At 43.6% G+C, this 26,796-nt stretch overlaps 2 protein-coding genes across 3 annotated transcripts in view; one reads left to right on the forward strand and one right to left on the reverse strand.

Annotated features, from left to right (window-relative positions):
* The window catches only part of LOC110513021 (exocyst complex component 4-like), a 241,406-nt gene extending 236,465 nt beyond the window's left edge, over positions 1-4,941 (reverse strand). Inside the window, exons 1-2 of the mRNA XM_036945079.1 lie at positions 4,651-4,941; positions 1,918-2,107 (exon numbers count right to left, since the gene is read on the reverse strand). Of these exons, the coding sequence (XP_036800974.1) occupies positions 1,918-2,107; positions 4,651-4,730 (270 nt within the window). The 5' untranslated portion in view covers positions 4,731-4,941. The remainder of the gene's footprint in view (positions 1-1,917; positions 2,108-4,650) is intronic.
* A 6,722-nt stretch (positions 4,942-11,663) lies between these two features.
* The window catches only part of LOC110499817 (MICOS complex subunit MIC19), a 106,757-nt gene continuing 91,624 nt past the window's right edge, over positions 11,664-26,796 (forward strand). Inside the window, exons 1-4 of one of the 2 annotated variants that reach the window (XM_036945080.1) lie at positions 11,664-11,890; positions 13,022-13,360; positions 14,087-14,210; positions 22,837-22,930. In XM_036945080.1, the coding sequence (XP_036800975.1) occupies positions 11,810-11,890; positions 13,022-13,360; positions 14,087-14,210; positions 22,837-22,930 (638 nt within the window). In that variant the 5' untranslated portion in view covers positions 11,664-11,809. The remainder of the gene's footprint in view (positions 11,891-13,021; positions 13,361-14,086; positions 14,211-22,836; positions 22,931-26,796) is intronic. The other variant, XM_036945081.1, reaches the window with a different exon arrangement.

Below are 26,796 nucleotides of genomic sequence, written 5' to 3' on the forward strand. Positions count from 1 at the left end.
CGTGACCCATGGGTCCGTTCAGAGACAAGAGAGGCAAGCGTTTAGAAAGTTCAGATAGAAATGTATTGCACAGAACAGACGTGATTATTTGTCAGGTAGAAAAGGGAGTTATGTCAGCTCTATTCATTACATTTCTATCTGGAACGTTCTGAATAGTTTCAGGGACACATGAACACTCTCCTTTCAGTTTCAAAGCTCAGTATCCCGCCTGAATCATTGGGCACTTAACGTGGCACAAAAGCACCATCACACACAAGTCTTTGGAAACCTTTCTAGGTTCTCTTTGTAACAGTCTCATATACAGTTGAAGTCAGAAGTTTACATGCAGCTTAGCCAAATACAGTTAAACTCAGTTTTTCACAATTCCTGACATTTAATCCTAGTAAAAATTCCCTGTTTTAGGTCAGTTAAGATCACCACTTTATTTTAAGATTGTGAAATGTCAGAATAATAGCAGAGAGAATTATTTATTTCAGCTTTTATTTCTTTCATCACATTCCCAGTGGGTCAGAAGTTTACATACAGTACACTCAATTAGGCATTGCCTTTAAATGGTTTAACTTGGGTCAAACGTTTTGGGAGGCCTTCCACAACCTTTTTGGCCCATTCCTCCATTCCATTTTCTATAGGATTGAGGTCAGGGCTTTGTGATGGCCACTCCAATACCTTGACTTTGTTGTCCTTAAGCCATTTTGTCACAACTTTGGAAGTATGCTTGGGGTCATTGACCATTTGGAAGACCCATTTGCAACCAAGCTTTAACTTCCTGACTGATGTCTTGAGATGTTGCTTCAATATATCCACATAATTTTCCTCCCTCATGATACCATCGCCTTTGTGAAGTGCACCAGTCCCTCCTGCAGCAAAGCACCCCCACAACATGATGCTGCCACCCATGTACTTCACGGTTGGGATGGTGTTCTTCAGCTTGCAAGCATCCCCCTTTTTCCTCCAAACATAACAATGGTCATTATGGCCATTATGGCCAAACAGTTCTATTTTTGTTTCATCAGACCAGAGGACATTTCTCCAAAAAGTACAATCTTTGTCTCCATGCACAGTTGCAAACCGCAGTCTGGATTTTTTATGGTGGATTTGGAGCAGTGGCTTCTTCTTTGCCGAGCGGCCTTTCAGGTTATGTCGATATAGGACTCGTTTTACTGTGGATATGGATACTTTTGTACCGGTTTCCTCCAGCATCTTCACAAGGTCCTTTGCTGCTGTTCTGGGATTGATTTGCACTTTTCGCACCAAAGTACGTTCATCTCTAGGAGACAGAACGTTTGTCCTTCCTGAGCGGTATGACGGCTAAGTGGTCCCATGGTGTTTATACTTTCATACTATCGTTTGTACAGATGAAAGTGGTACTTTCAGGCATTTGGAAATTGCTGCCAAGGATGAACCAGACTTGAGGTCTACAATTTATTTTAGACCCGTGTTCCTGAGGGTCTTGGCTGATTTCTTTTGATTTTCCCATGATGTCAAGCAACGAGGCACTGAGTTTGAAGTAAAGGCCTTGAAATATATCCACAGGTACAACTCCAATTGACTCAAATTATGTCAATTAGCCTATCGGACGCTTCTAAAGCCATGACATAATTTTCTGGAATTTTCCAAGCTGTTTAAAGGTACAGTCAACTTAGTGTATGTAAACTTCTGACCCACTGGAATTGTGATACAGTGAATTATAAGTGAAATAATATGTCTGTAAAAAATCTGCCTTCACACTGTTATTCACAGACCATGCACATGTTCTGAATGTTTTGTTGAAAATGTTTTTACTTTGTAACTCTGCATTGTGGGAAAGGGCTGGTAAAGTAAGCATTTCACAGTAAAGTCTACAATTGATGTATTTGGCACATCAGGTGACAAATTCAATTGGATTTGATTTGAAACATTGTGCGTGTTCCCTCTCACCCCTTTGATCTTGTTACGGGAGCTGGTGATTCTCTCGGTGATGCTCTGGTAGGTGCGGATGGCGGTGGTCAGCTCAGCGTAGTGTTGGACGATCTGCTCATCCAGGTCCCGGTCGCACTTCTCAAACGCCTCCTCCAGGCGGCCCTTCTCCGTCTCTCTGTCCTGCTTGTCATCGCTGCTGGACAGGGTCCTACACAGACACAGGCCAATGCTCATCAATTGTCTGTCAAGGTGTCACCTTGTGGTCCTTTTCGTAATCTTGTGTAGGCCTAACTTCTAGTTAATCATTTTTTCCTCATCACTAGATCTGGGTAAAATACAGGCAGCTAGTAGCCAAGCGGTTAGAGTGTTGGGTCAGTAAGCGAGAGGTCACTAGTTCAAATTCCTGAGCTGACAAGATGAAAAATATGATGATGTGCCCTTGAGCAAGGCACTTAACCCTAATTTCTCCAGGGTCGCCGTTGATGTTCCTGAGATTTGTAGTGTACGTGTTCCTGAGAGTCGTAGTGTAGTGTACGTGTTCCTGAGAGTCGTAGTGTAGTGTACGTGTTCCTGAGAGTCGTAGTGTAGTGTACGTGTTCCTGAAAGTTGTAGTGTACGTGTTCCTGAGAGTCGTAGTGTAGTGTACGTGTTCCTGAGAGTCGTAGTGTACGTGTTCCTGAGAGTCGTAGTGTAGTGTACGTGTTCCTGAGAGTCGTAGTGTACGTGTTCCTGAGAGTCGTAGTGTAGTTTACGTGTTCCTGAGAGTTGTAGTGTAGTGTACGTATTTCTGAGAGTCGTAGTGTAGGTGTTTCTGAGAGTCGTAGTGTAGTGTACGTGTTCCTGAGAGTCTTAGTGTACGTGTTCCTGAGAGTCGTAGTGTACGTGTTCCTGAAGGTCATAGTGTACGTGTTCCTGAAGGTCATAGTGTACGTGTTCCTGAAGGTCATAGTGTACGTGTTCCTGAGAGTCGTAGTGTTCCTGAAGGTCATAGTGTACGTGTTCCTGAGAGTTGTAGTGTACGTGCTCCTGAGAGTCGTAGTGTAGTGTATGTGTTCCTGAGAGTCGTAGTGTACGTGTTTCTGAGAGTCGTAGTGTATGTGTTCCTGAGAGTCGTATGAATATGAATTATGGGTTCATAATATTTTGCAGCGTAAAACACTCAAACGTTGGAGTCAAATTAATATGAAGAAAAAAATGTAATAAAATCAACATCCCAAACAGGCTCAAGAAACCACACTAGACAACCACAATAGTGTTGGTCATTTTGGCTCTGAATGTTGGATTTTGGCAGAGATTTTGTTGCAGATATTTGATTAATGTTTAGGAATTGATGAAAGGGCCAGTCTTACATAATAAACGGGCTGGATCTGGCTGATGGGCGACCAGTTGAATAGCCCTGTCCTAAAGTAAAGAATGATCATACAAAATTGGCGTAACATAAAAGTGCCAGGTTTTATATCCTGAAAACCATGCCAGTTTTGTATGTCACAGACCCAGGGGATGGGACAATGTTGAGTAACAGACTTGACAACACTTGTTTTTGCCCTGTATTTCATCAAACTCCAAACCACACATAAAATAAGGGGAGAGGTAAAAGTCTCCCTCAAGAGCTCATTAAAGCCTCTTCGCTCTTCACACACAGCTGAAAGCTGGAAGGGGGAGAAGATTCTCAACGGCATCCCCCTAGAGTGGCTTGAGATGCCTACTTGACACAAGTCAGAGCTGAAACACAAAGCAAGTGATCTTATCCATTCTCTGTTAATGTAATATAACTAGTTATTTCCCTATAACTAGTTATTTCCCATGCCGTCATGTCCAACCTAACTAGTTTACATACTTCATATAACCTCACCTAAACTTAGCGAACCTGAATCCTTAGCTCTGACATGCACCATCACCCTTGACTAATTCAAACACTAGACTGACAGTAGCCTAGTCCCTTTTAGAATCCGAAAGTGGCATGGGGTAACCATGGTAACAAGTCTGGCGTTTTAGGCAAGCAGTAGCCATAAGTAAAGGTACATAAGAAAGCGCATGCAGAATAGGATTTTGCCTCAAAGTGCTGCACCCTCGCCCCATGCACACTGACATCTGTCAAACCCAGTAGACGACAGCTCCGTTTAATCTAGAGAAAAAAGGGGTAAAGAGAGCTACTCTACTAAGTTACGGCAATGGCTACTTTAAATGGCGTGGAAACACACAGTAAACGACATGTCATGACATAAACGACACTGTTCAAGCTAAGGCCAACCCATGATGATCAATGCACCCTGGCAGCAAAGCAGGCAATAAATGGGTGCTGATGCTGAATAACAAGTATGCATTGGATATTTCGTTTTAGTTAGCTAATAAGTTATCTTGTCTCTGTACCAATTGTTGTATGAGCAGGGGAGGTCAGCTGTCAAAAGCGTGACAGCTAGCTAACTTTCAGCTAGCTAGCAAGTGGCTTCTTCCTCACGCTTTCCTTGTGACTATTGAAGAAGAGTGTTATTTGACTCACAATGATGATAAACACTGCTAAATTATGCGAACAGGTCGCGATGACAAACATTAGCTAGCGTAGCTGACTAACATTTCCTCAAAACTCGCTTGACATAAAACTAGCTAGCTAACAGATAGGAAGCTAACAACAGGAAGGATGTTTCTCCTTGTCCAGGACCTGAAATGACAGGCCTAGTTAATGAAAACAGTAGTGCCCACTGGCGTATTATGTCGATAGGATAATTCAACCGTCAATTTGAGTGAGCTTACCTTATAACGGAGATAAGTAAGCCTGAAGGGTCTTTGCTTTTGCTAACAGCACTCCGGTATCTCCCTGTATCAGCTGCCATTTTTCCAGCTACTGCACCCAAACAGAATGACAACCTACCAATGAGAGACGAGGAAAATTGTTCCAACTTCGGTAGTGTGGCTGAGAAAGCTGGGAGTTGTAGTCCAAAATCTGTCTAGACTTGTTGATATTGTTCTTAGTAGTTTTTTTTCATTCAAATCCTGTGTGCTTACAAAACGCCCATTGGCGATTTTAGCATGTAAATCTTGGTGGGGCAAACAAAAAACAAAAATGTTAGATGCATGCCATGAAAGCCACATTACTACATTAATTGCACTATAACTGTGACAAACTGTTAGGGCCTACATAAAGCTGTCCCAACAGCAGAGCGTTCTTTTCAGCACCACGGAGTGAATCCTGACCACTGATACACCTGGCTATCAGCGTAGCCTTGTCTGGCAGCGGAAAAATTAATTCAGCCTCATTTACTGCCTTTAAAAAAACGTTGCTGACATGGCTGACTTGCTTAAACAAATGTGGTTTCTAATGACAATTGAGATGTACAAACTATGGCATAAGCGGATGGCAAGCGGATAAGAAGCAATCTGTCATTTCGATTGAGACATTAATGAGAGAGCTAGGACGGATGTAGTCAACATAACAATTTGTTTAGCACTTTTGAAATTGAAATGTACAGTGACAGAATCCAGAACATGAGCAGTGTTCTCCCTGTACACCAAGACAAAACCGTAGGATAAATAAACAGAGCATATTAGCAGACAATGAAAGCTCTTAAAATATTCAATGATTACATTTCTCTAAAACTGGCTATAGGCTTCATGTGCACCACCAAGTCAGAACAGTAGGCTCAGTTATGAGGGGCAAAGGGACCAAATTATTAGGGTGAGTCACATGGGCTTACTTTCTTAGCTACAGTATACATATCTCCCTGGAATATTACATAATTTATGCAGCAGCATACAAGACATTTTTGGACTCACCTTGTTCTGCTGTACTCACTTGAACAGGAAGGTGGTGCGGTGGCCTTTCTTGTGGGAACATTTTGTCATCAAGCTTTGTCATCAAAGTATGGCATTCTCTGGATTTTTTGGTGCTTTCAAGGCAAGTGGGAACTCGGAAAAAAACGAGTTTGAATCATGACGTGAGTGATCTTCAGGTTGGAGCTCTAGAAAGAGGCCAAGTTCCTGACATGGAATTCTGAGTTGGATGATCGTTCAAATCGTATTTTCCCAGTCGGAGATCGTTTTATTCCGAGTTCCCAGTTGTCTTGATGTCACTGAAGTCTGAGATTTCCCAGTTCCGAATTCTCAGTTGTATAGAACGCGGCAGAAGTCATGCTGGATGGACAGCATGGCCAATGTATTCAACCTTTTCTGGCCCATGGAGTTGAATGTTAATCCTTTTAAGCTTGGAAAAGAGACCCTTAAACCCAGACTTGGACCACATACCCACTCCACTCAATAGCAGGCTAGTTATGGCTTTGCAACACTTGCAGTTAGTCACTGATTCCTTCCAAATCACTCATTGTTGAATTTGCGATTTCCAACTTGTTGTGTAATGTTTATGTCCAATGGCAGAGGATCACCGATACATTTTATCGATCATTTCTCTTCATATGACAAGGATTGAAAAGGATTTGCCAGTACATTGTCAACGTGATTCATGATGATGACTGCTTGTCTAGCTTTCTAGCTAAGATTTTGAAACTATGATGTTGACAAGATATAACGTCATTTTATCTGTGGCCAATGACCTTGAGGCTTCTTGGATGGGCACTTCTAATGTAACTCTATGGCAGCACCCAAGGGACTTGAATTTTCTAGCTCTCCCAGTAGATTTTGTGGTGATGTAGTGTCCCCATGAGTGACAGAACACTGAGCCAATCACGGCGCAACTAGAGAACATGACCAACTCCTGTGCTCTGTATTTTCTGCTGGCTGCCCCACCACCACAGAAAGCACTGAGCTCGGCTGAAACACCTGCATTTTGGAGCCGCCTTCCTCAAGAAAGCAAAAAAGAGACCATGTTTGTATGCAGCTTTATTTTTTACATTGTTTGCAAACTGATATGTGACACATATTAATGCCAAAATATCATGCAAAACAGGCAACAATTATGACATTTTTTTTTTGTTAAACATGTGGGGCTCAAATGACGGGTCGCCCCTGAAAACACCACTTCCATAGTAACCATTGTATGTTGCATTTATCATACTACTGTTCTATTGCAAATGTCTTTCATTGCTGTGCTTGTTTCTGCAAGAACACTTCTGATATCCCACAAGAACCCTTCTGTTGTGTTGCATACTGCTTGCTTCAGCAAGAACACTACTGATATCTTGCAAAATGTCTTGAAGAAAATCTAAATGCAATTACAGTAAAAGTACTGAAGCACACCCTTTGATTTCCAGTCTAGCCCTCACGGTAGGCTACAGTGAACGAGAGAGCCAGGGGGACAGAAAAGGGAAGAGAGAGATAACGTGCGCATGCATGCGTGAGCATGTGCGCGAGCGTGAGAGAGAGATTGTGTGAGTGTGTATTAATGGCTTTCTGTTTTTAGGACATATAGCTCCGCGTTTTCCAGAACTGCTCCTCTGTATCTCTGACAATCTTGAAACAAACCGAATGGGAGAAGGCATTGATTTTGGTGGGGAAGGGGTCGATCCAACAGGCCCAGTGCTGATTGATGTGCCTGTGGACAGCAGAGATAACATTGTGGGAGATCTTGGCGTTCCCTCCAAAATAGAAACAATCACTGTGTCATGCAGGGCCACTTTCTCTTTGATGGGCGCATGCTTCTAACTTCCTTGGGCCAAGTTCAATTTCAAGTTCTTATCACCCTCCCCTCCCTGCAGCCAATGTCCCATTTTACGTGTCTCGGGCTAATCTACTGCCCTCTCTCCAATGACATGGCACCAAGGTCATTTGTCAGCAGATTCTGTAGATGTACACTAAATGATTGCTGTGTGACTGACATCTGTAGTTGTAAAGGACAACAGCAGTGAGCCTGGCTCCTGTTATTTCTGTATATTAACGTCTCACTGCTGTTAAAACTGGTACATTTTTGGACAGTTCAGGGTTTAAGAATAATCATTTTGTGTGATATTGCATTTAATATTTTAAACCAGTTTTCAGTTCTGAGTCCCCTCATTTCAGATTAAGGAGGAGGCACAGTAGCTGCAAATTGTATTTAAACTCACTAATACAGGACAGGTGAAACAGGTGAAAGGCGTGAAAAAAATAGTTTTGTAATATCTCAATTCAATGTTTTCCCACACCATCTACAACTATCACTTCTGGAGACAATGTGTGAGATGTAGGTGTAGGATCACCCTGTTGCAGGATAACTTGTAGTGTATTTGAAAGGCTTCTGAAGTTTGTAATTTCCACTTTGAAATTTCTGTCTTGATTCTCCCTAATGAAAAATGTCAGTTAATTATAATCTGGTTAGGCGAGGTGCTGTGGAGTATAGACAGCCAAGCTGTCTACTGTCTATACCCTGATGAAGACAGCTTGGCTGTCAAAACGTTAGTATTACATCACTGCATCTGAACTCCAAGAGTGTGGCTCTCCTTTTGTTTTTCATTAACCCTAATTCACATTTCCTGTTCCTGCTGTAGCACACTGGCTCAAATGGAGATCCTCCATCTGTATCTGTTTGTATAGAGGAGTAAACTGTTGTTTCCAAGGTAACAGCGTATGTGTGCGTATTACATAGCTGACCGTAGAATAGACCATGGGACTGTTTTTCTTTCTGTCACATCATTTCAATGTAAATCTGGTTATGTTCATTTTTAAATTAGGTTTAATCATCCACACACACAGCAAATAGGCCAGTGATACCTACAGTAGTGTAGATTTTTCAGTGTACCATTTCTAGTGTTGATTCAGGAGTTAAATTAGCTCTGTAAGTGTTCAATTGACACTCATTGGTGTAAATAAAGAACCCTAATATTGGTGTTAATAACCGCTGGCACGTTCAGCAGGATGCAACATTTTGTAACTTTCAGATAGAAATATGCTATGTAGAACAAACATGCCTCTCTTGACATGTAGGATAGGAAATCACGTCAGCTCTATTTATGGCATTTCTATCTGCAACGTTCAACAATATTTGGCAACTGACCATGGACCTGAGTTGAACCAAAACCACACCCATCAATGTAATATTTCCCAGCATGCTCTATTGCAGGTTGATTTTTTTGAATTGTTTGTTTCAATATGTATGTTTTTTGCATGTACATTGATTGACATGTGTTTTTCTAAACCAATCCAATCTGTTACTTGGATTTATTGCACCCGTTATTTAAATGGTTGTTCCAGTTTAGATTCTTTAGGTAGTCTCATCCCAAACTCTGGCAGGATTCCAATAGGAATTACAAATATGACTTGCAGGCCTGATGTGGCCTGTAAAACCATGAGTTTCAGCCCACTGTATTAGGGTAAAACTAGGCCCTCAAAATAAAGCATATTGTATTGTCTTTAAGAATTTTATTTCAATAATAACATATTCGCTTAGGATCTCACTTGGTGAATGCCATAGGACTGAAAATGCAACAACCATGTCCCTGTCACTTACAAATTCAGTCTTGGGTGGTAACTCTACAATTCACTTGAAAGGCAAGGCACACTGGGAAATATGCAAATAAGGCTTTACACTAAGAAGAGTGTTAATTTAACACTTAAAATTGTGGACCCGTATAGACACTGGAACAGTGTTAAATTGAACACCTTCAGTGTTGATTTACCACTGGAGAATTTACTGTGCACCAACCCCCCAACTGTACAACATTCCAGAAGAAAATCCCCACTTTCACCACAAGGACTGGACTGTAAGTAACCCAACCATGTATATCATTGCATCAGCAATACAGATAACTATACTGTTAATCCTCTTTATAATGAAGTTCTCACAAGGCTACATATAGGATCATAGTTGCAGTCAGTTGTTCAATCCAATCTACATACAATATGTCTCTTGGATGTCTAACCATGTGCTCCCAAGGGCATTGCTGCCCAGGGTAAATGTTTATTATGTTTATTATGTAATATGTTCACACAAAGCCACTGTCTGGAGATAATATAAATATAAACAGGGGAAATGTTTCTCCCACTGTTGGCTTCATTAAAAACATTTAAAAATGTATTATCAAGAGAAATAGAAACACATGGGTTGCTCTGTATGTGTGTGTGTTTGGTTGTACCATCTTTGTGGAGACCAGAGGTCCTCACAAGGATAATAAAAACAAGGGATGTTCAGACAAGTGGGGATATTTCACTGGTCCACACAAGGAAAAATACTATTTTAGTGGTTAGGGTTCCAATTAGGGTTAGAATTAGAGTTAGGGGGTAAGTTTAGGGTTAGGCATGAAGGGTCAGGGTTAGGGGTGACTGGTTAGGGTTAGAATTAGAGTTAGGGGGTAGGTTTAGGTTAAAAATATATATTTTACCTTTATTTAGCTAGGCAAGTCAGTTAAGAACACATTTTTATTTTCAATGATGGCCTAGGAACAGTGGGTTAACTGCCTTGTTCAGGGGCAGAATGACAGATTTTTACCTTGTCAGCTCTGGGATTCAATCTTGCAACCTTTCGGTTACTTGTCCAACACTCTAACCACTAGGCTACCTGCCCGCGGCAGGTAGGTTTAGAATTAGAGTTAGGGGTTAGGTTTAGGGTGACGGGGTGACGGGTTAGGGTTAAAATAAGAGTTAGGGGTTAGGTTTAGGGTTAGGTATGAAGGGTTAGGGTTAGGTGTGAAGGGTTAGGGTCAGGGTTAGGGGTGACTGGTTAGGGTTAGAATCAGAGTTAGGGGTTAGGTTTAGGGTTAGGGTTAGCTGTGAAGGGTTAGGGTTAGGTGACGGGTTAGGGTTAGAATCAGAGTTAGGGGTTAGGTTTAGGGTTAGGGTTAGCTGTGAAGGGTTAGGGTTAGGTGACGGGTTAGGGTTAGAATCAGAGTTAGGGGTTAGGTTTGGGATTAAGTGGGAAGGGTTAGGGTTAGGGTCAGGGGTTAGGGAAAATAGGATTTTGAATGGGAATCAATTGTTTTGTCCCCACAGGAACAGTAAAACAAATGTGTGTGAGTGTGTGTGTGTCTGCCTCTAGATCACACAGCTGTGAAAGGTTGTGCTTTGCTTCTGTCTCCTTAACAAAAATACAAAACGGATTTAATAAACAAAAAGTCCTGTGGAAATGTTATCCCCTATTGTTTCACTATCGGTTTAATACCCGACAAAACCATACGCTCCCAAGATTCTAAAAACGTTACTACGAACCCACATATGCACCGATTGCCTTGCTGCGCTCTCATTGAAAGCTATATGCATAGGCCTAGTAGTCTATATGGAATTCACCTCTGTGTTTTGCTAGGAAGCTGAGGGATGGAGAAATGTTACCAGTGTCAAATTCAAAGATGGACCTAGATTATAGGTGCAAGGACTGATTGTCCATGCATCATTGACAGTTTTCAACATATTTTAAATTTGTACATTGTTTGTTTACAAAGATTGAAATGACAACAAAAACATAGACAATTTAATAAAAGAACCTTAGCTTAGGTTTGATGGGGTTTGATAGAGTTTTAGCTGATGAACCTATTTATGCCTTTATTTTTCCCAAAATCACTAGGCCAATTGAAATTACCATTGAACAGCAGGGAATATGACAGATAGTCCAAACTCCTCTGTCTTTTGAAAGTATAATCCAAACTGATTAACAATTGTATGGTTTTAAAGACCTAATATGTATATATAGCTAACTATAAAGTATTGTATTTATTTTGAGTGGTTTACATCATGTCTTCTTTCTTCTCCCCACCAATTATCTATTTATTTGTTGGTTAATGTGTATGCATACACAATTGAAAGTGCACTATAATGATCCTTTTGGCTCTTAAAATATTCCCCAACCAATGGACACCTCTGTTGCACAAGACGTATTCTCACCTCCAATAAACGCAGCCTTTACTGGACAGCTGGCATGCTACGGAAGTGTTTCTGTGCGTGCGGCCCTGTAGCTCCCTGTCCCCGGTGTGCGACTTGACAATTTTGGCTAAAAACAAGTGGATGACAACAATTTCCATTGCATGCAGTTAGGTATCACTTTCGCTGATTGTAGTCAGAGATGGGAGCGAACAATAGCAGGCGCCGCGTCTCCTTTGAGTCGGATGAAAATGACAACATCACAGTTGTGAAGGGCATAAGGGTGAGTACTGAAAGGATGACAACAATGAGGTACTGCATAACCAAATGCTGCTCGGAAGTATTGAAGCGCGTTAAAAATGATAGGAACGACTGACTGCATTATTAAATCCTTATTACCAAACAAATAGGCAATGCTATGCCAGAGTAACGTTTGTTATGGTAGCTAGGCTAGCTAACTTGCTGTCAGTTTGACACCTGCTTATGCAATGGCCTCGCGGTGTCTAAATTATGAATGACTGGATACAGCTAGACCTAGTTCTTAGTAATGACGACATTTAGTTTATAATATATAATACTTGTATTTTATGACCTTGTAATTAACATTAGTTTAGTCCATGTTGCACCATTAAATCCATGTCATGCAAAACACGTGTCGTGAATTTTCTGTCTGACGTGTAAGCTGATAAGTGTTTAACTGTTGTAATGGACCCTGCGTGCCAATTTAAGTTAAATATAGGTTGAGAGGCTTTAGTTTAGTTTCAAGTAAAGACTAGTTGGCACGAAAATGCCTATTGTGATGCACCTTGTTGCTAGAAGACTCAGGACGATGTTTACATGGAATAATCTGCTGGTTGGTGTGTGGGGGTGTTTTCCTTCTGCATTCTTGCCACACGTGCTTGTACACATCAATAAACAAAACATACCTTACGGTTGTAGATTGTAACCCTATCAAGGTGTGTATCTATTGAACCTTTTTTGTTTTTTGAAATGATTTCAAAACTTCCAATACTTCCAAAACCATACTTCAAGCAACTCCTGTTCAGACAGATGCCTTCCTCTAGCAATCGTATGTGTTATGTAATGGAACAGGGGGTCATGATCAAGGCTAGCCTAGGCCTAACTAATTGGGGGGGTGGACACATTTTAGCAGCGGTGTGTGCCACTGCTAAATGCATATTGGGATAACACTGCTCAGGCTGATGTAATAGAGCTAGTGCACCTAGAGTTGTAGCCTTGTGTGATTAAGTTGGCTGAGGCTTGGCAAGTAAATTGTGAGAACTTGCCTTTTAGACTTTGGAGTGTGGTGCAGTTGAAGTGTTTAGTGTTGTTCAGATCTGGTATCCTTGTTAGTTGTGCTTTTTTCTCTCCTGTTGGTATTCACTCACATATAGCTCTTCTCTCTCTTCTGCAGCTCTCTGAGAATGTCATCAACCGAATGAGGGAGCCCATAGCTCCCCTTCTTCCCCCCTCCCTTCCACAGGTCCCACCCCCTGTTGCTGCTCCCTCCTCCCTCCTCATTCCAGTGCCTCCCCTCAGACCCCCCTTCGATCCCATCACCTCGCTTCCACCCATAGAACCCATCGCACTACCACCTCAACCTCCTGCACCTGTCACTGAAGTCGTGGCTCCACCTCCACCCCCCATGGAACAGGTAGCAGCTCCGACCATCATTGACATGGTGATCCCGCCTCCTCCCCTAGCTGCTTTAAAGCCTGTGGCATCCCCTCCACCACCTGCATCTGTTGAGCAGGTAACCCTCCCACCGCAGGTTGAACCCCTGGCACCCATCCCTGTTCCCGCTCCTGTTGCTGTTGAACTCAATACCATCCCTGCACCTCCTCCTGTAATCAAACCTGTTGCTGATCCTCCTGTAATCAAACCTGTTGCTCTTCCTCCTGTAATCGAACCCGTTGCTCTTCCTCCTGTAATCGAACCCGTTGTTCATCCTCCTGTAATCGAACCCGTTGTTCATCCTCCTGTAATCGAATCCGTTGCTTCTCCTCCTGTAATTGAACCTGTTGCTTCTCCTCCTGTAATCAAACCTGTTGCTCTTCCCCCTTTAATCAAACCCGTTGCTCTTCCCCCTTTAATCAAACCCGTTGCTCTTCCTCCTGTAATCAAACCTGTTGCTTCTCCTCCTGTAATCAAACCTGTTGCTTCTCCTCCTGTAATCAAACCTGTTGCTGATCCTCCTGTAATCAAACCTGTTGCTGATCCTCCTGTAATCGAACCTGTTGCTTCTGCTCCTCCCATAGTTGAGCTTATTGCACCTCCTCCCCCTCCCGTAATTGAACCCATTGCTCCTCCTCCCCTTTCCTCTTCATTGGCATCAATCTCCTCCCCTGCTGTTGAGTCTGCTGCTCCTCCAATGGAAGCTTTCTCCCTGCAGCCTGCAGTCAAACCCATCACTCCGCCTCCTCCCCCAGCTGAATTCATTGCTCCTCCCCCTTGTGAACCCATTGCCCCTCCTCCTCAGCCCCCAGTGGAAGCTTTTGCTCCTCCTCCTGCCCCAGAACCAGTGGAAGTTGTTGGCACCCCTCTTCCTCCTCCCACCCCAGAGCCAGAACCAGTGGCTGCAGCTCCGCCAGCAGCACATGCAGGTGAGTTCTACTACGGCGTACAGACATAAGGGTCTCCTTTCTGTGTTTACAAACATTGCCGCACACAAGTTGGTGGCAGAACAAGGGGGGAGTTGTTAAAGAACGGCAGCAAAATAACTCAATACATGTTGCTTGAGTGCATTTCACACTACTTTTGGATTATAATTGGATTTTAAGGCTTATATGAATGTCCTGCTTACTATGTTTGTCATCATCACAAATCAACTGCATTATACTTAAAAAAAAAACATTTCAACCAGTAAAATGGCTCCTTGGCTAGCTTTTGCTACATCCTATATCAATGAGTGTTAGCATTCTAGCTAACAACCGCTGCATCCAAAATAATTATTTTGTAAAGATCACAACCAAATATAATCTTAGTGACAGTTCAAGCAATAATCAAAACATCTTTGCTATTTCTTTTGGTTTAGAAGTAATAAAAATGTAAATCTAGGCTATGTTGAATGTGCGCAGATGTCGATGCTTTCTTACTGCTGCCAAGAGTTTCCACAAAACAGTGTGACGTCAGTGTGTCGTGTCTGATAAAGGGTCTATAGTGTACAGCCATAAGGCTCTCGGTGGAACCATGCTTATATGACATGCATGCATTCATTCACACCACTCAAACTGTCAATGAGACTGTCAGTTAATTTACTGGTTCAGTTGGATTATTGCACTGTGTGCTGGTATTTGACCACCTCGTAACTAATTCAGAGGTGGTCAATCGTACTGCTGCCTCCACTTCCTCTGAAATGAGCTAAAGCAATTTGGCTTAAATTGACATGTTCACACAGCAGGTCACAGTCATGACCCCAGGCATCACACTGTTCAGTGGGTTAGAAGTGCAGCTTTTGGGATCTGTACTCAGTGATCATTTGGGAATCTTGACCTTACTTTTAAGTCAGCCCACGCATACAGCACAAATGTTCTCTCCCCTCTGATTGTAATTAGTCTTCGTTCTCAGGATTCCGCTCACAGTGGCCTCTGGTATTATGATTCATTGGCATCGCCAAAGCGCTAATGAAACGATTAATTCTTACTTGTAATAAAGTTAATGAATTGATGCCGCTCTTAAGCCCATTTCCTATATTTTAGCCCACTAGGCAGCTGAAACCATTGCCCTTTTTTCCTCCTCTGTTTTGTGGAAATCCTCAAATTGTTGACTGTTTTTCACTGTTAAATATGATGCATTCTTTCCCTCCACTAGCCCATTTGCTTAGGGCTGCTTTGCATCTTGCGTGTCAAGGGTTTTCTTACACTGGTATCGTAGTGTATCAGGTTTTCACCATAGGGAAAGGACTGTTGAAGGTAAGGCAGGAAACGATGGGGACATGGGAGGTTCCATCACAGATGATGACAACGGTGGGCGAAGAGGTTTCCCCATCCTTGACGGCACACAATGGGTGTGATAATTAAAAAGTGGCCATCTTAAAGGCACGGCGCGCTGCCTCTGGTGATTAAAACGACACCTCCTCAGTTTCACACAACAAACCAGCCGGGCATCATTATGAAAAGGCTGTGGGCGTGCGTTTTCTGCTTAAGTGTTAATCTGGAATAGAAATCTCCCTAGGAAAACTCCCAAGCCACTTATCAACTGTCAGACATGCTGTACTGTAAGTTAACGCTATCAGGTCTTTCTTAATATGCTGTTTGGGCTCTCTACTTGAGGACATTGTTAATACAGTTGGTCTTGTATTATGCTACTCACACGTTCTTAACAAAAACACTTGTATAAATCTGTTTTCATTAGCGCCCGGGCCATTCACGCAATCGCTCTCCGTTTTTCTGTCTGTCTAAAAATCACTCCCTATTGTACACGTTAATTGCTTTGCAGATTAAAAGATAAACACGGCAATGTCTCACTACATTTTTTTTATCAGGGATTTGTATGAACTGTTTTTTGGGGGATTGTGTATTATTGAAGGAAAAAATGTCAGCTAGTTCCACTTAAAAAGCAACATTTTAAGAATTGTCTTTAGTGTCTTCAAAAGGTAATACTTTATTTTTTTTTCTATTTAAATGTTTGCTCCTTTTCGGTTAGTAAAGGACCCTTGTTTATAGTACTAACAGATGAGGTCTATTATGCCTTGCGTGTCTTTTTCACCCTATTCATCATCATCATTAAGATCACTTTATTGGTTAATTGCACAGAAATCTGACTTCTGCTTTTTAAGACACACACATGCATGCATACCAATGCAGGTTTTGGAGAGGTGCGGTAGGATGCAACACTGGACACGCAGGGAGCTCTTGTTATGGGGGGTAAAGTGCCTTGCTCAAGGGCACAATGGCAGGAATGTATGATTTGATACCAGCAACCCTCAGGTTGCCAGCTCAGTTCCTGCCAGATTTTTCCAGTTGGACCCGGGATTCTAATTTTCAAACTTTTGGTTGCTGGCTCGCCACCCTAACCACTAGACTACCTGCTGCCCCAGTACAGTATGTATACAGTATGTCCAGACTTGACATTTGAGATGAGGCAAAGGTCACCAAGGAGCTCTAGCGAAGCTAGCCTAATTGCAGCTCGTGTTTTTGTCAGTGTAGTTTTGTTTTTAACCGTTGATTGAGCTCCACATCATTCGATACGGGTCACGGCTGGACCGCGTGTCTTTTTGAATTTAGGTGAAAGTAACAGACCCCAGACGCATCAATAAGTCACTGTAACCAAGTACAAATCAAGTTGTACGTTTTGGTGCATGAGTGAGTCAGCTTCTCTCCTAACTTAGGTAATGCAGAGCTGCATATTCATTTCCACACAGGTGACCATTGCAATCAGAGTAAGCGTTGTGTTCTGTTCCTGCCCACGTCACCAGACAGTAATAACACTCACATCTGACTAATGAGCTTTGAGTTGGAGGAGAAAGATTTCTCTCTCTCCTCTTCCTTCCCTCAGTATGTGTGGTAGAAAGTACTATATATTTTTTTACGTCAGGGGTTTGTCAGGTGCATGTTGGTTTGGTTACTAGATGACTGCAGGACACGTGGAGCTTTTCTATGGTGCTATAACCTTCATTCGTTGTGTTCTTGTGACGGCTTCAAATTCTTCTCTCAACATGGCTGGCCTACAAGCACAGTGATGTAAGTCGGCATTGAAAGAAAGGATACGTGTTTTCAAGGTTGTCCCATGTTCATTATACACTTAGTGCACAAAGCATTAGGAACACCTTCCTAATATTGATTTTGCCCTCAAATCTTTAGTCTTGACTATTCACCCACTGAATGGCACACATACACAATCCATGTTCTTTAACTTGTCTCCCCCCCTTTATCTACACTGATTGAAGTGGATTTAACAGGTGACATCAATAAGGTATCATAGCTTTCAACCGGTCTGTCATGGAAAGAGGTGTTCCTAATGTTTTATACTGTTTAAATGCACTCAACAGGAAAAAGTCAACTTGGCGTATCGATCGCGTCTTATCTTTTTGGAAAAACTCTGCTGTCTTGCAATTCTGCTGTCTTGTTAAACAGTCACCAAGGCTCGAGCCCAATACCACATTTTCATAAAGGTTGCAATTTAATGAGGGGAGGGTGGAGGGGTGTTGATTGTGTGCCCACGAGTGGTGGTATGGAGTTAGACCTCTTGCGGTCTCTAAATCTCGGCCTCGTCGCGTGCGTATGCTGATTACAGTATGGTCAAGGTTGAGCCTCCTACACTGCTCTATGCAGGTTATAAATATTCATACTCCTGCGCCCACACACTGGCTAGCACGGCCTAATAGCCTGCTTAAAGATGACTAGAGAGAGAGAGAGAGGTGTAAGATGAGTGGAGTAGTATAAAACGCCTGCCATAGCATAATCCTCCCTCTAAAATGGCTTCCCTGGTCTTCATCATCAAATGGGAAGTGATAAGTTATTCTTGTGATTAAATTACAGGCGTAGGTGGAGGAGCGAGTCGGTGAAATGAATAGATGGACGTTTTGGCACGAGACAGCGGTTACGAGGGTAGTTTTGCCTTTTGAAGGTGTTGGAAACGTCTGCATCGTGGTGGTGAGTGTGAGGCGTGCAGAAGTGGTAATGTTGCAGATTACGCCCTCTACGCAGGTCACGGGGTTAATGAAACGACTGATGAGAAACACAATTTGCCTCCCGTCCATCTCCCTTCGCCTAGAAAGAGCTCCTTTCTAGTTGTGTTTTTCTCACCGGGGTGACGGGGGGAAAACATCTCAAAGATGAGTTTTTAATCTCTTTAACATTTCCATGTCCTACTCAGGAGTGACACGGGGGCTCTGTTGATCTGGAATTGTCTATGACCCCTGCCACGCCGATGGAGTGCCCGAAGGACCCGTGACATGTTTATCCTATCAGAACCCATTTTACGGCTGCCTCCCTTTTCCTCAGAGTAGGGAAGTACGGGAGGAACATGGAGTATAATGATGATGAGGAGGGTTGTAATTGCAGACCTACACAGTTTGGTCCATAGTCTTCACAAAATTGTGTCAGACCACCAGAACTGTTGAGTCAGGCCAAACGCTACATAACATCCAATGATAATGTAAGTGTAGTCTGGGGAGGCTGTAAAATGGATTCCAGTCTAGACCGATTACACAGGTTTATTTCTCTGTAGTCTTCCAACACTCTCTCAGCCTGCTTCAGATAATGTGTTTGTTGCTGTCAGCAGTTTGCTCGCAGGTAGTGTTTCTGATGTGTTCTTGGTGACAGGTGTGCTGGGCCTACTCTCTTTCAGGATCAATCGAAGTGATTGCAGACATTTGTTTACCATGTTATCAAACATTCTCGACTGATTACCGTCATCACAATCAAATTCTATTTTATTGGTCAGTAACATATTTAGCAGATGTGATTGCTGGTGTAGCGAAATGCTTGTGTTCCAAGCTACAACAATGCAGTAATATCTAACAATACACACATTTGAAAGAATGGAATTAAGAAATATATGAATATCAGATTGCGCAATGTCGGAGTGGCATTGACTAACATACAGTAGAATAGAATACAGTATATGCATATGAGATGATTAAAGCGGTATGTAAACAAGAGACCAGTGTTCCATTATTAAGTGACCAGTGATTCTATCTACATCGGGCAGCAGCCTCTAAGGTGCAGGGTTGAGTAACCGGGTGGTAGCTGGCTAGTGATGGCTATTTTGCAGTCTGAAGGCCTTGAGATTGGGAGACAGTTTCTGTCTCCCAGTCCCAGCTATGATGCACCTGTACTGACCTCGCCTTCTGGATGATAGCGGGGTGAACAGGCCGTGGCTCGGGTGGTTGATGTCCTTGATGATCTTTTTTGCCTTCCTGTGACATTGGGTGCTGTAGGTGACCTGGAGGGCAGGTAGTTTGTCCCGGTGATGTGTTGGGAAGGTCACACCACCCTCTAGAGAGCCCTGCAGTTGACCATTTCAGATGGTCAGTGATGTGTTGGCCAGGTCACACCACCCTCTAGAGAGACCATTTCCGATTGTCAGTGATGTGTTGGGAAGGTCACACCACCCTCTAGAGAGACCATTTCAGATGGTCAGTGACGTGTTGGCCAGGTCACACCACCCTCTAGAGAGCCCTGAACACTGAGGAATACACTCTTTGCCGCATGTTTTTTGCACAACATGACAACATTCCCTTTGCATTCTCTCTCCAAGTTTCTACAGACGGTTCTCTGTCCACCCGCCTTTACACTCTCATTCTGTTCTCTGAAATTAGGTTGGAGGGAGAGGAAGGAAAAGAGATGGGAGGAGAGACAGAAAAGGGAAGGAGATGCAAAGAGAGGCAGGTGGTTAGACAGAGCGGGAGAAATAGGATTGACTTTACTTTCAGCAGGCTGGGACTTCAGAGGACCTGTGGAGCCCTTTTCTGTTTTAACATCCGTATCTTTAATTCACTTATCAAATATCAGCGTCCCGGAGAGATGATACATGGAGGGGCTCCTAACCCCGGCATCCATTACCCTCAACCCACTGTTTGATTAATGCCTTGCCCGCAGAGAAATATGGTATTGAGCCCGGGCATCGTCACGGTAACAAGAAGCTCTTCTTGGCCTTGATGAGAAGTGGCAGTATAAGGTACTTAGACCCTCCTTTTGACACTTTCTTTTGGGAGGATTCTAGCCGCTGTTTTTATGCATGTGACAATCAGCAGAGGGCACAGGAAAGACCGGAGGTGAGGCAGTAGACACCTTCGTTGATACTCAAAGGGAACATACAAGTTCCCATTGACTTAAGGCCCCGTTAGAATTATTGTAACAGAGCTGCAATAACATGCTCGTCTATTTTAATGTGTGGTCTGAGATAATGACTCACCTGAAGCAAGGAGGGGTCTTAGTGCATAATAGTCAACCTGACTCATTACTGTTTAGCTAACACAGGGAAGGAGACCTGCTTGTACCTGGGCTCTGTTAGCCTGAGAGTTTAATTAACTCAGTAGAGACTGAGGGGGGTACTCCGCATGCACACACACACACTGAAGCGCCATGCCAAGGACATCTCTCAAGTGAAGCTGACTGAACCACAGATCAGGGAATTGGAGAGAGGCTTCATGCCTCATTTTCCTCCCTCCTACACTCATCCTTCTATCCCTGTCTGTTCTTCTCCCTCTCTTTCCTCTATCCCCCCATTAGAGGGGATTTTTATTTGAGGTCCTATCCTTCTCAGGACCAAAGGGAGGGGTACCCAGCAGACGAGAAGCTGGGCGGTAACAAGCTCCAGTCACAAACAGTCTCCAAGGGCTTTTCCTGCTCTACTCTACAGTGTGTTAGAGATTATAGGTGTTCCACTTGTTCAGCAAATGAGAGTTAGCCAGCCAGCCAATTTCGGTGTGTGTCCTTCACCGTTACACTGCGACCGGGTCTACCTGGTAATAACAGGCTCTCTGACGATGGCGATTATCCCATCTCTCTGTAATGCGCCAGTCTCACTTGAGTCATCTGTAAGCACACACCCCTCTCTCTCACTCTCTCTCTCCCAGCACTGCAGTGTTGCTGCTGCACCGGCACACTGCATGGCACTTCTGCCTTCAGAGCACGTCTTGGCCTCTTAGCTCGCCCCACGTCTCACTTTCATGCTTAATTACCTGCCAAGATAGGACCAAGAAGACACACGGTCAAACACGCCATGACGCCAGTAACATAAATACAAGGAGATTGGGGGAAAAGTAAAGCTATAAAAAAATGTGTGAGGAGGTTGTGTGATGAGGTTTTAATAGCGCAGGTGATTGGTGGTGCGTGGCAAATCTAACCCTCCCTTCTCTCTTCTGGCTGTATAGGCCTCCTCTCTTCTGGCTGTATAGGCCTCCTCTCTTCTGGCTGTATAGGCCTCCTCTCTTCTGGCTGTATAGGCCTCCTCTCTTCTGGCTGTATAGGCCTCCTCTCTTCTGGCTGTATAGGCCTCCTCTCTTCTGGCTGTATAGCCCTCCTCTCTTCTGGCTGTATAGCCCTCCTCTCTTCTGGCTGTATAGCCCTCCTCTCTTCTGGCTGTATAGGCCTCCTCTCTTCTGGCTGTATAGGCCTCCTCTCTTCTGGCTGTATAGCCCTCCTCTCTTCTGGCTGTATAGCCCTCCTCTCTTCTGGCTGTACAGCCCTCCTCTCTTCTGGCTGTACTGGCCTCCTCTCTTCTGGCTGTACTGGCCTCCTCTCTTCTGGCTGTACTGGCCTCCTCTCTTCTGGCTGTACTGGCCTCCTCTCTTCTGGCTGTATAGGCCTCCTCTCTTCTGGCTGTATAGCCCTCCTCTCTTCTGGCTGTATAGCCCTCCTCTCTTCTGGCTGTATAGCCCTCCTCTCTTCTGGCTGTATAGGCCTCCTCTCTTCTGGCTGTATAGGCCTCCTCTCTTCTGGCTGTATAGGCCTCCTCTCTTCTGGCTGTATAGCCCTCCTCTCTTCTGGCTGTATAGCCCTCCTCTCTTCTGGCTGTACTGGCCTCCTCTCTTCTGGCTGTACTGGCCTCCTCTCTTCTGGCTGTACTGGCCTCCTCTCTTCTGGCTGTACTGGCCTCCTCTCTTCTGGCTGTACTGGCCTCCTCTCTTCTGGCTGAACTGGCCTCCTCTCTTCTGGCTGTACAGGCCTCCTCTCTTCTGGCTGTATAGGCCTCCTCTCTTCTGGCTGTATAGGCCTCCTCTCTTCTGGCTGTATAGGCCTCCTCTCTTCTGGCTGTATAGGCCTCCTCTCTTCTGGCTGTATAGGCCTCCTCTCTTCTGGCTGTATAGCCCTCCTCTCTTCTGGCTGTATAGCCCTCCTCTCTTCTGGCTGTATAGCCCTCCTCTCTTCTGGCTGTATAGCCCTCCTCTCTTCTGGCTGTATAGCCCTCCTCTCTTCTGGCTGTATAGCCCTCCTCTCTTCTGGCTGTATTGGCCTCCTCTCTTCTGGCTGTTTTGGCACTATATACTGCACTCAATACCATCTACTGTATCTTGCCTATGCCGCTCTGTACCATCACTCATTCATATATCTTTATGTACATATTCTTTATCCCCTTACACTTGTGTCTATAAGGTAGTAGTTTTGGAATTGTTAGCTAGATTACTTGTTGGTTATTACTGCATTGTCGGAACTAGAAGCACAAGCATTTCGCTACACTCGCATTAACATCTGCTAAGCATGTGTATGTGACAAATAAAATAAAATTTGAATTTGATTTGAGTGCCTCACCCTGGCCTATCTGTCTGTCCCTCTCCTATAGTTGATGAAGAGGAGCTGAGGAAGAAGATCACAGAGGATCTGCAGAAAGGCCTGTTGAAGGAGAGGGCGAAGGCTGAGCAGGAGCTGCAAGCATGGTGAGACACGCACATGTCCCTATGAACCACCATGGTTAAACACCACCACATCAGCCTTACCTGTCCACTGTAGTACAGTAACTGTCCTCGAACAGCCTCATACAAAACAATGCAGTAGGTGTTGGAATGTATCCTGTCTAAGCCCCACCCCTGACCATAGCCCTTCCATTAACCTCTATGGGACTGAGCCACACCCTTAGACTTGCCCAGAAAGATGCACAGCTGTAATCGCTGCCAAAGGTGATTTGAACATGGTTGAGTACTTATATAATCAAGATGCAGTATATTAGTGTTTTACTTTTCATATAATTATTATTATTTTATACAAATGTGAGAATGTTTCTTTGACGACAAATGGCAATTAAATCCATTTTAATCTCACTTTGGAACACAACACACTGTGGAAAAAGTCATTGGGTGTGAATACTTTCTGAATGTACTATATAGTTTCCTGATTCCAGAAGAATGGGAGAGAAAGCACACTTCTGCAGAAACTCCCTGCCAGTTCTGTGTTCCATTAATAGTAAAAAAGGTCAGATTCATCCCTTCTCCCACATGTTCAATCTATTTATCTTCCGAAGCACATCAGCGTTTATTTCGTCCCCCTTACCTCCTTTTTTTGGGGCTCAATTAATCATGCCTGGGAGAGGGCGCCATCGAGATGTAATTTCCTGGGTGCTGAGTGGGTGATCTATTAGCCAGCCTTGATGAGGCATCGTGACTTCCTTCCCAGCGCCTTCCCCACTTCTCGCCTGCATCCCAAATGCCTCCCTATTCACTATATAGTGCACTACTTTTGACCAGGGCCCACAGGTGTAGCTATTGCACTCTGGTCAAAAGTAGTGCACTATGTAGGAAATAGGGTGCCATTTGGGGTGTGAAACTCCCTTTTCCTCCCCTCTTCGCCACAATAGAGCAGGTGCATGTCCCATCAAGTCTGATAAACACATCATTCCCCTCTAATGGTACTGGATGGGCTCCAAAGACTTACCAGTGAATGACTAAGTCGTTTAGCCTAGCGCTTAATGTAGCTGCTATTACAGTTTGGATGGGAGATGCCCCAAAAGAGTGAATGGGAGGGGCTAGCATTAGACTATGGCTATTAAGGTTTTTTGAGGTATGTTTAAGGGAGGCTATTCACAGGAACAAAGATCATTGTTTAGTTTTTGAGTTGTTTTGTCTTTTATTGATGTAAATGTGTGTTGCGTATGGACCTCTATTCAGAGAAGTAAACCTACTGTACCAATTTGAGTGTAAATTGTGGCCTGCAATGAATTCTGTTCATGATGATGGTGATGTCGCTGTGGGCTCAGACTGCCTCAAGTCCTCCACTTATTTGGTTGACCTCTTCACTGTTTCAGGTGCTTTTTGTTACGTTTTATGAACAACAGTCATTCAAAATTAAAAAGCAATCATCTGTAAGTTGTTTGCCAGCATGCATGCTCTCCAATTGTGTGTGTGTGTGTGTGTGTATGTGTGTCCCTCTTAATACCGTGGTGTAATCATTAGTAAAACAGCTTTACGGGTCATCGTTGTTGATCTGGCTGGTCTTTCCAGTCGGGCCCAGGCACTAACCTGGACAAATTGCTATTGATAAAGAAATGTATTTCCTGTCAGCCATCATAAAATAGAATTTAGAACGAGCATCTGTCTTGGTTTATATGGCATTGTTGGCTGAAGCAACAGGGTTTGGAAGAGGTAGTGCCTGTCGCATCTCCCAGGCTTGAGTCCCAAATGGCACCCTATTCCGTATATAGTGCACTACTTTTGACCAGTGCCCATAGGGTTCTGGTAACATTTAGTGCACTATATAGAGAATAGGGTGCCATTTGGGAAGCAACACCATTAAAGGAAAGTACGGGGCTTTATTGACCATGATGCTGTGCTGCTTGGATGGACAGAATCAATATTTCCCTTAATGTCTTGTCCCCACCAAGTTCTCTCCTCTCTGATGTTTTTTATGATGTTTGTGTTTTCATTTGGCTTTAGTAGAGCCAACGAGTCTTGGGAGTGAGACTTGGAGAAGATAATCCACTATAAGATGTTTAACTCCCTTTGCCGTGTGACTCACTCATGTTTAGGCCTGAAGACATTGTGTGAATGTTCACTTTTCAAAATGGTGGAGGGGGAAGAGGTGGTTGACACACATGGCCAGCATACAGTTTGGAACAGAGTGTCTCCAGGATGTTGGATGTGGATTTTCAGCAACTGTAGCTGTTAACAGATGGGCCTAACATGCTGACCACACCGCCTGCATTGCAAAATACATTTACACGTTACTCAATCATTTCATCCTAATTGTCTGCGAGTGCCAACGAGCGCCTGCGTAGCCAGGCACTAAAATAGAACTTGGTTCTATTTTGGACGTGTGACACGCTGCAAGTCCCGCCTCTCCCATCTCCTCATTGGTTTTTAGGAGCATGTATACATGAAAGATGGAGGTCCACACTCAGTCCATTTGGCAGTGGTAATGCACCTTAAAGTTGGTTGCCAAACACCATATAAAATCCATATAAGAAGAATTAATGAGGAGATTAACTAGGTTTCCCCTTTTTATCTGTGGATAATTGTCAGAGTAGAGAACACATGATTGTGTGACTCAACATGGGTCAGACTTCTTCAAAGATCCAGCAAAAACACAAAAGCACCATGTGCATTTTGGATAAAATAACAAGCCAATGTTTATCTCCCAGGACACATTATCTAGCAACAGCAACCTAGCTAAATGTCCATGAATGTTTCATGTGTGTTTCGACCTCTCCCCGAATTGATATTGTTGGTTTCTTAACTTGCGTATCCTGAAGGTGTCTGGTGGGGATAGACAAAATTAACACATGCGCGGTGGCACACGCAGACGCACGCGCAGAGCTGGTTTGGTCTGCATTTAAGGTCTTTGAGTTGGTAGGTGAATGGTAGGCTAACACTACTCTGTAAGGTCTTTTGAGTTGGTAGGTGAATGGTAGGTTAACTCTACTCTGTAAGGTCTTTGAGTTGGTAGGTGAATGGTACAGTAGACTGACTCTACTCTGAGGCATTGGCCTTCTCTCCTCTCCAGGATATCTTCCTTCTCTGCTAATTTTTCATCTTTAATATGTCATGTCTGTCTTTTTTTCTTCTGTTTTCTATTCATTTGAATTTTTTGGGGACAAGGTCCACCATTATCTTTTAATTGAAAGATGTCGGCACAGAAGGCTCTTTTGCAGCTTCGCCATCAAAGGTAATTTAACTACGATGGTGTTTAGCAGATGACTTGTGATCAGGAACCTGTGCTGGAATAGAGGTGTCATGACCAGCTAGCCTAAGATTGGATTGTTTGAAACTTAACTGGTAGTGTTGACTGTAGTAAAAACTGACAAAGAGTCAAGGTGTGGAGTTATGAATGAAACCCATAGTGTGAAGCTGTCACAGGCATTTAGTGACCTGTGAATTTACCTGGGTCTCACTTTGCAGTAGTTCACTCATTCCCTCCTCGATCATTCCTGGTGTGTGTGTGTGTTATCCAGATGTTCATACCACACCAGGGTATGCAGTATTACCGGACGTGCACAAAACAATTTAGGCAACAGGGATCTTGATCCAGAAGGGGATTGAATGTCTGCTGTAACCAAGAAGCTTGATGTTGACATCTAGCCACTTAGCTAGCAAGTTAGCAAACTAAATCCATAGCTGGAGTCCTGAGCTGGACACCATTTATTTGACACCTCTAAGATATCTTATAGTTAGACCGCTGCACCACTAAGTTAAGTATAAGGAACTGCGTCTCAGTGCAAGAGGCGTCACTACAGTCCCTGGTTCGAATCCAGGCTGTATCACATCCGTCTGTGATTGGGAGTCCCATAGGGCGGCGCACAATTGGCCCAGCGCTG

This window comes from Oncorhynchus mykiss, chromosome 15 (genome assembly GCF_013265735.2).
Source record: "Oncorhynchus mykiss isolate Arlee chromosome 15, USDA_OmykA_1.1, whole genome shotgun sequence".
Classification (NCBI taxonomy): domain Eukaryota; kingdom Metazoa; phylum Chordata; class Actinopteri; order Salmoniformes; family Salmonidae; genus Oncorhynchus; species Oncorhynchus mykiss.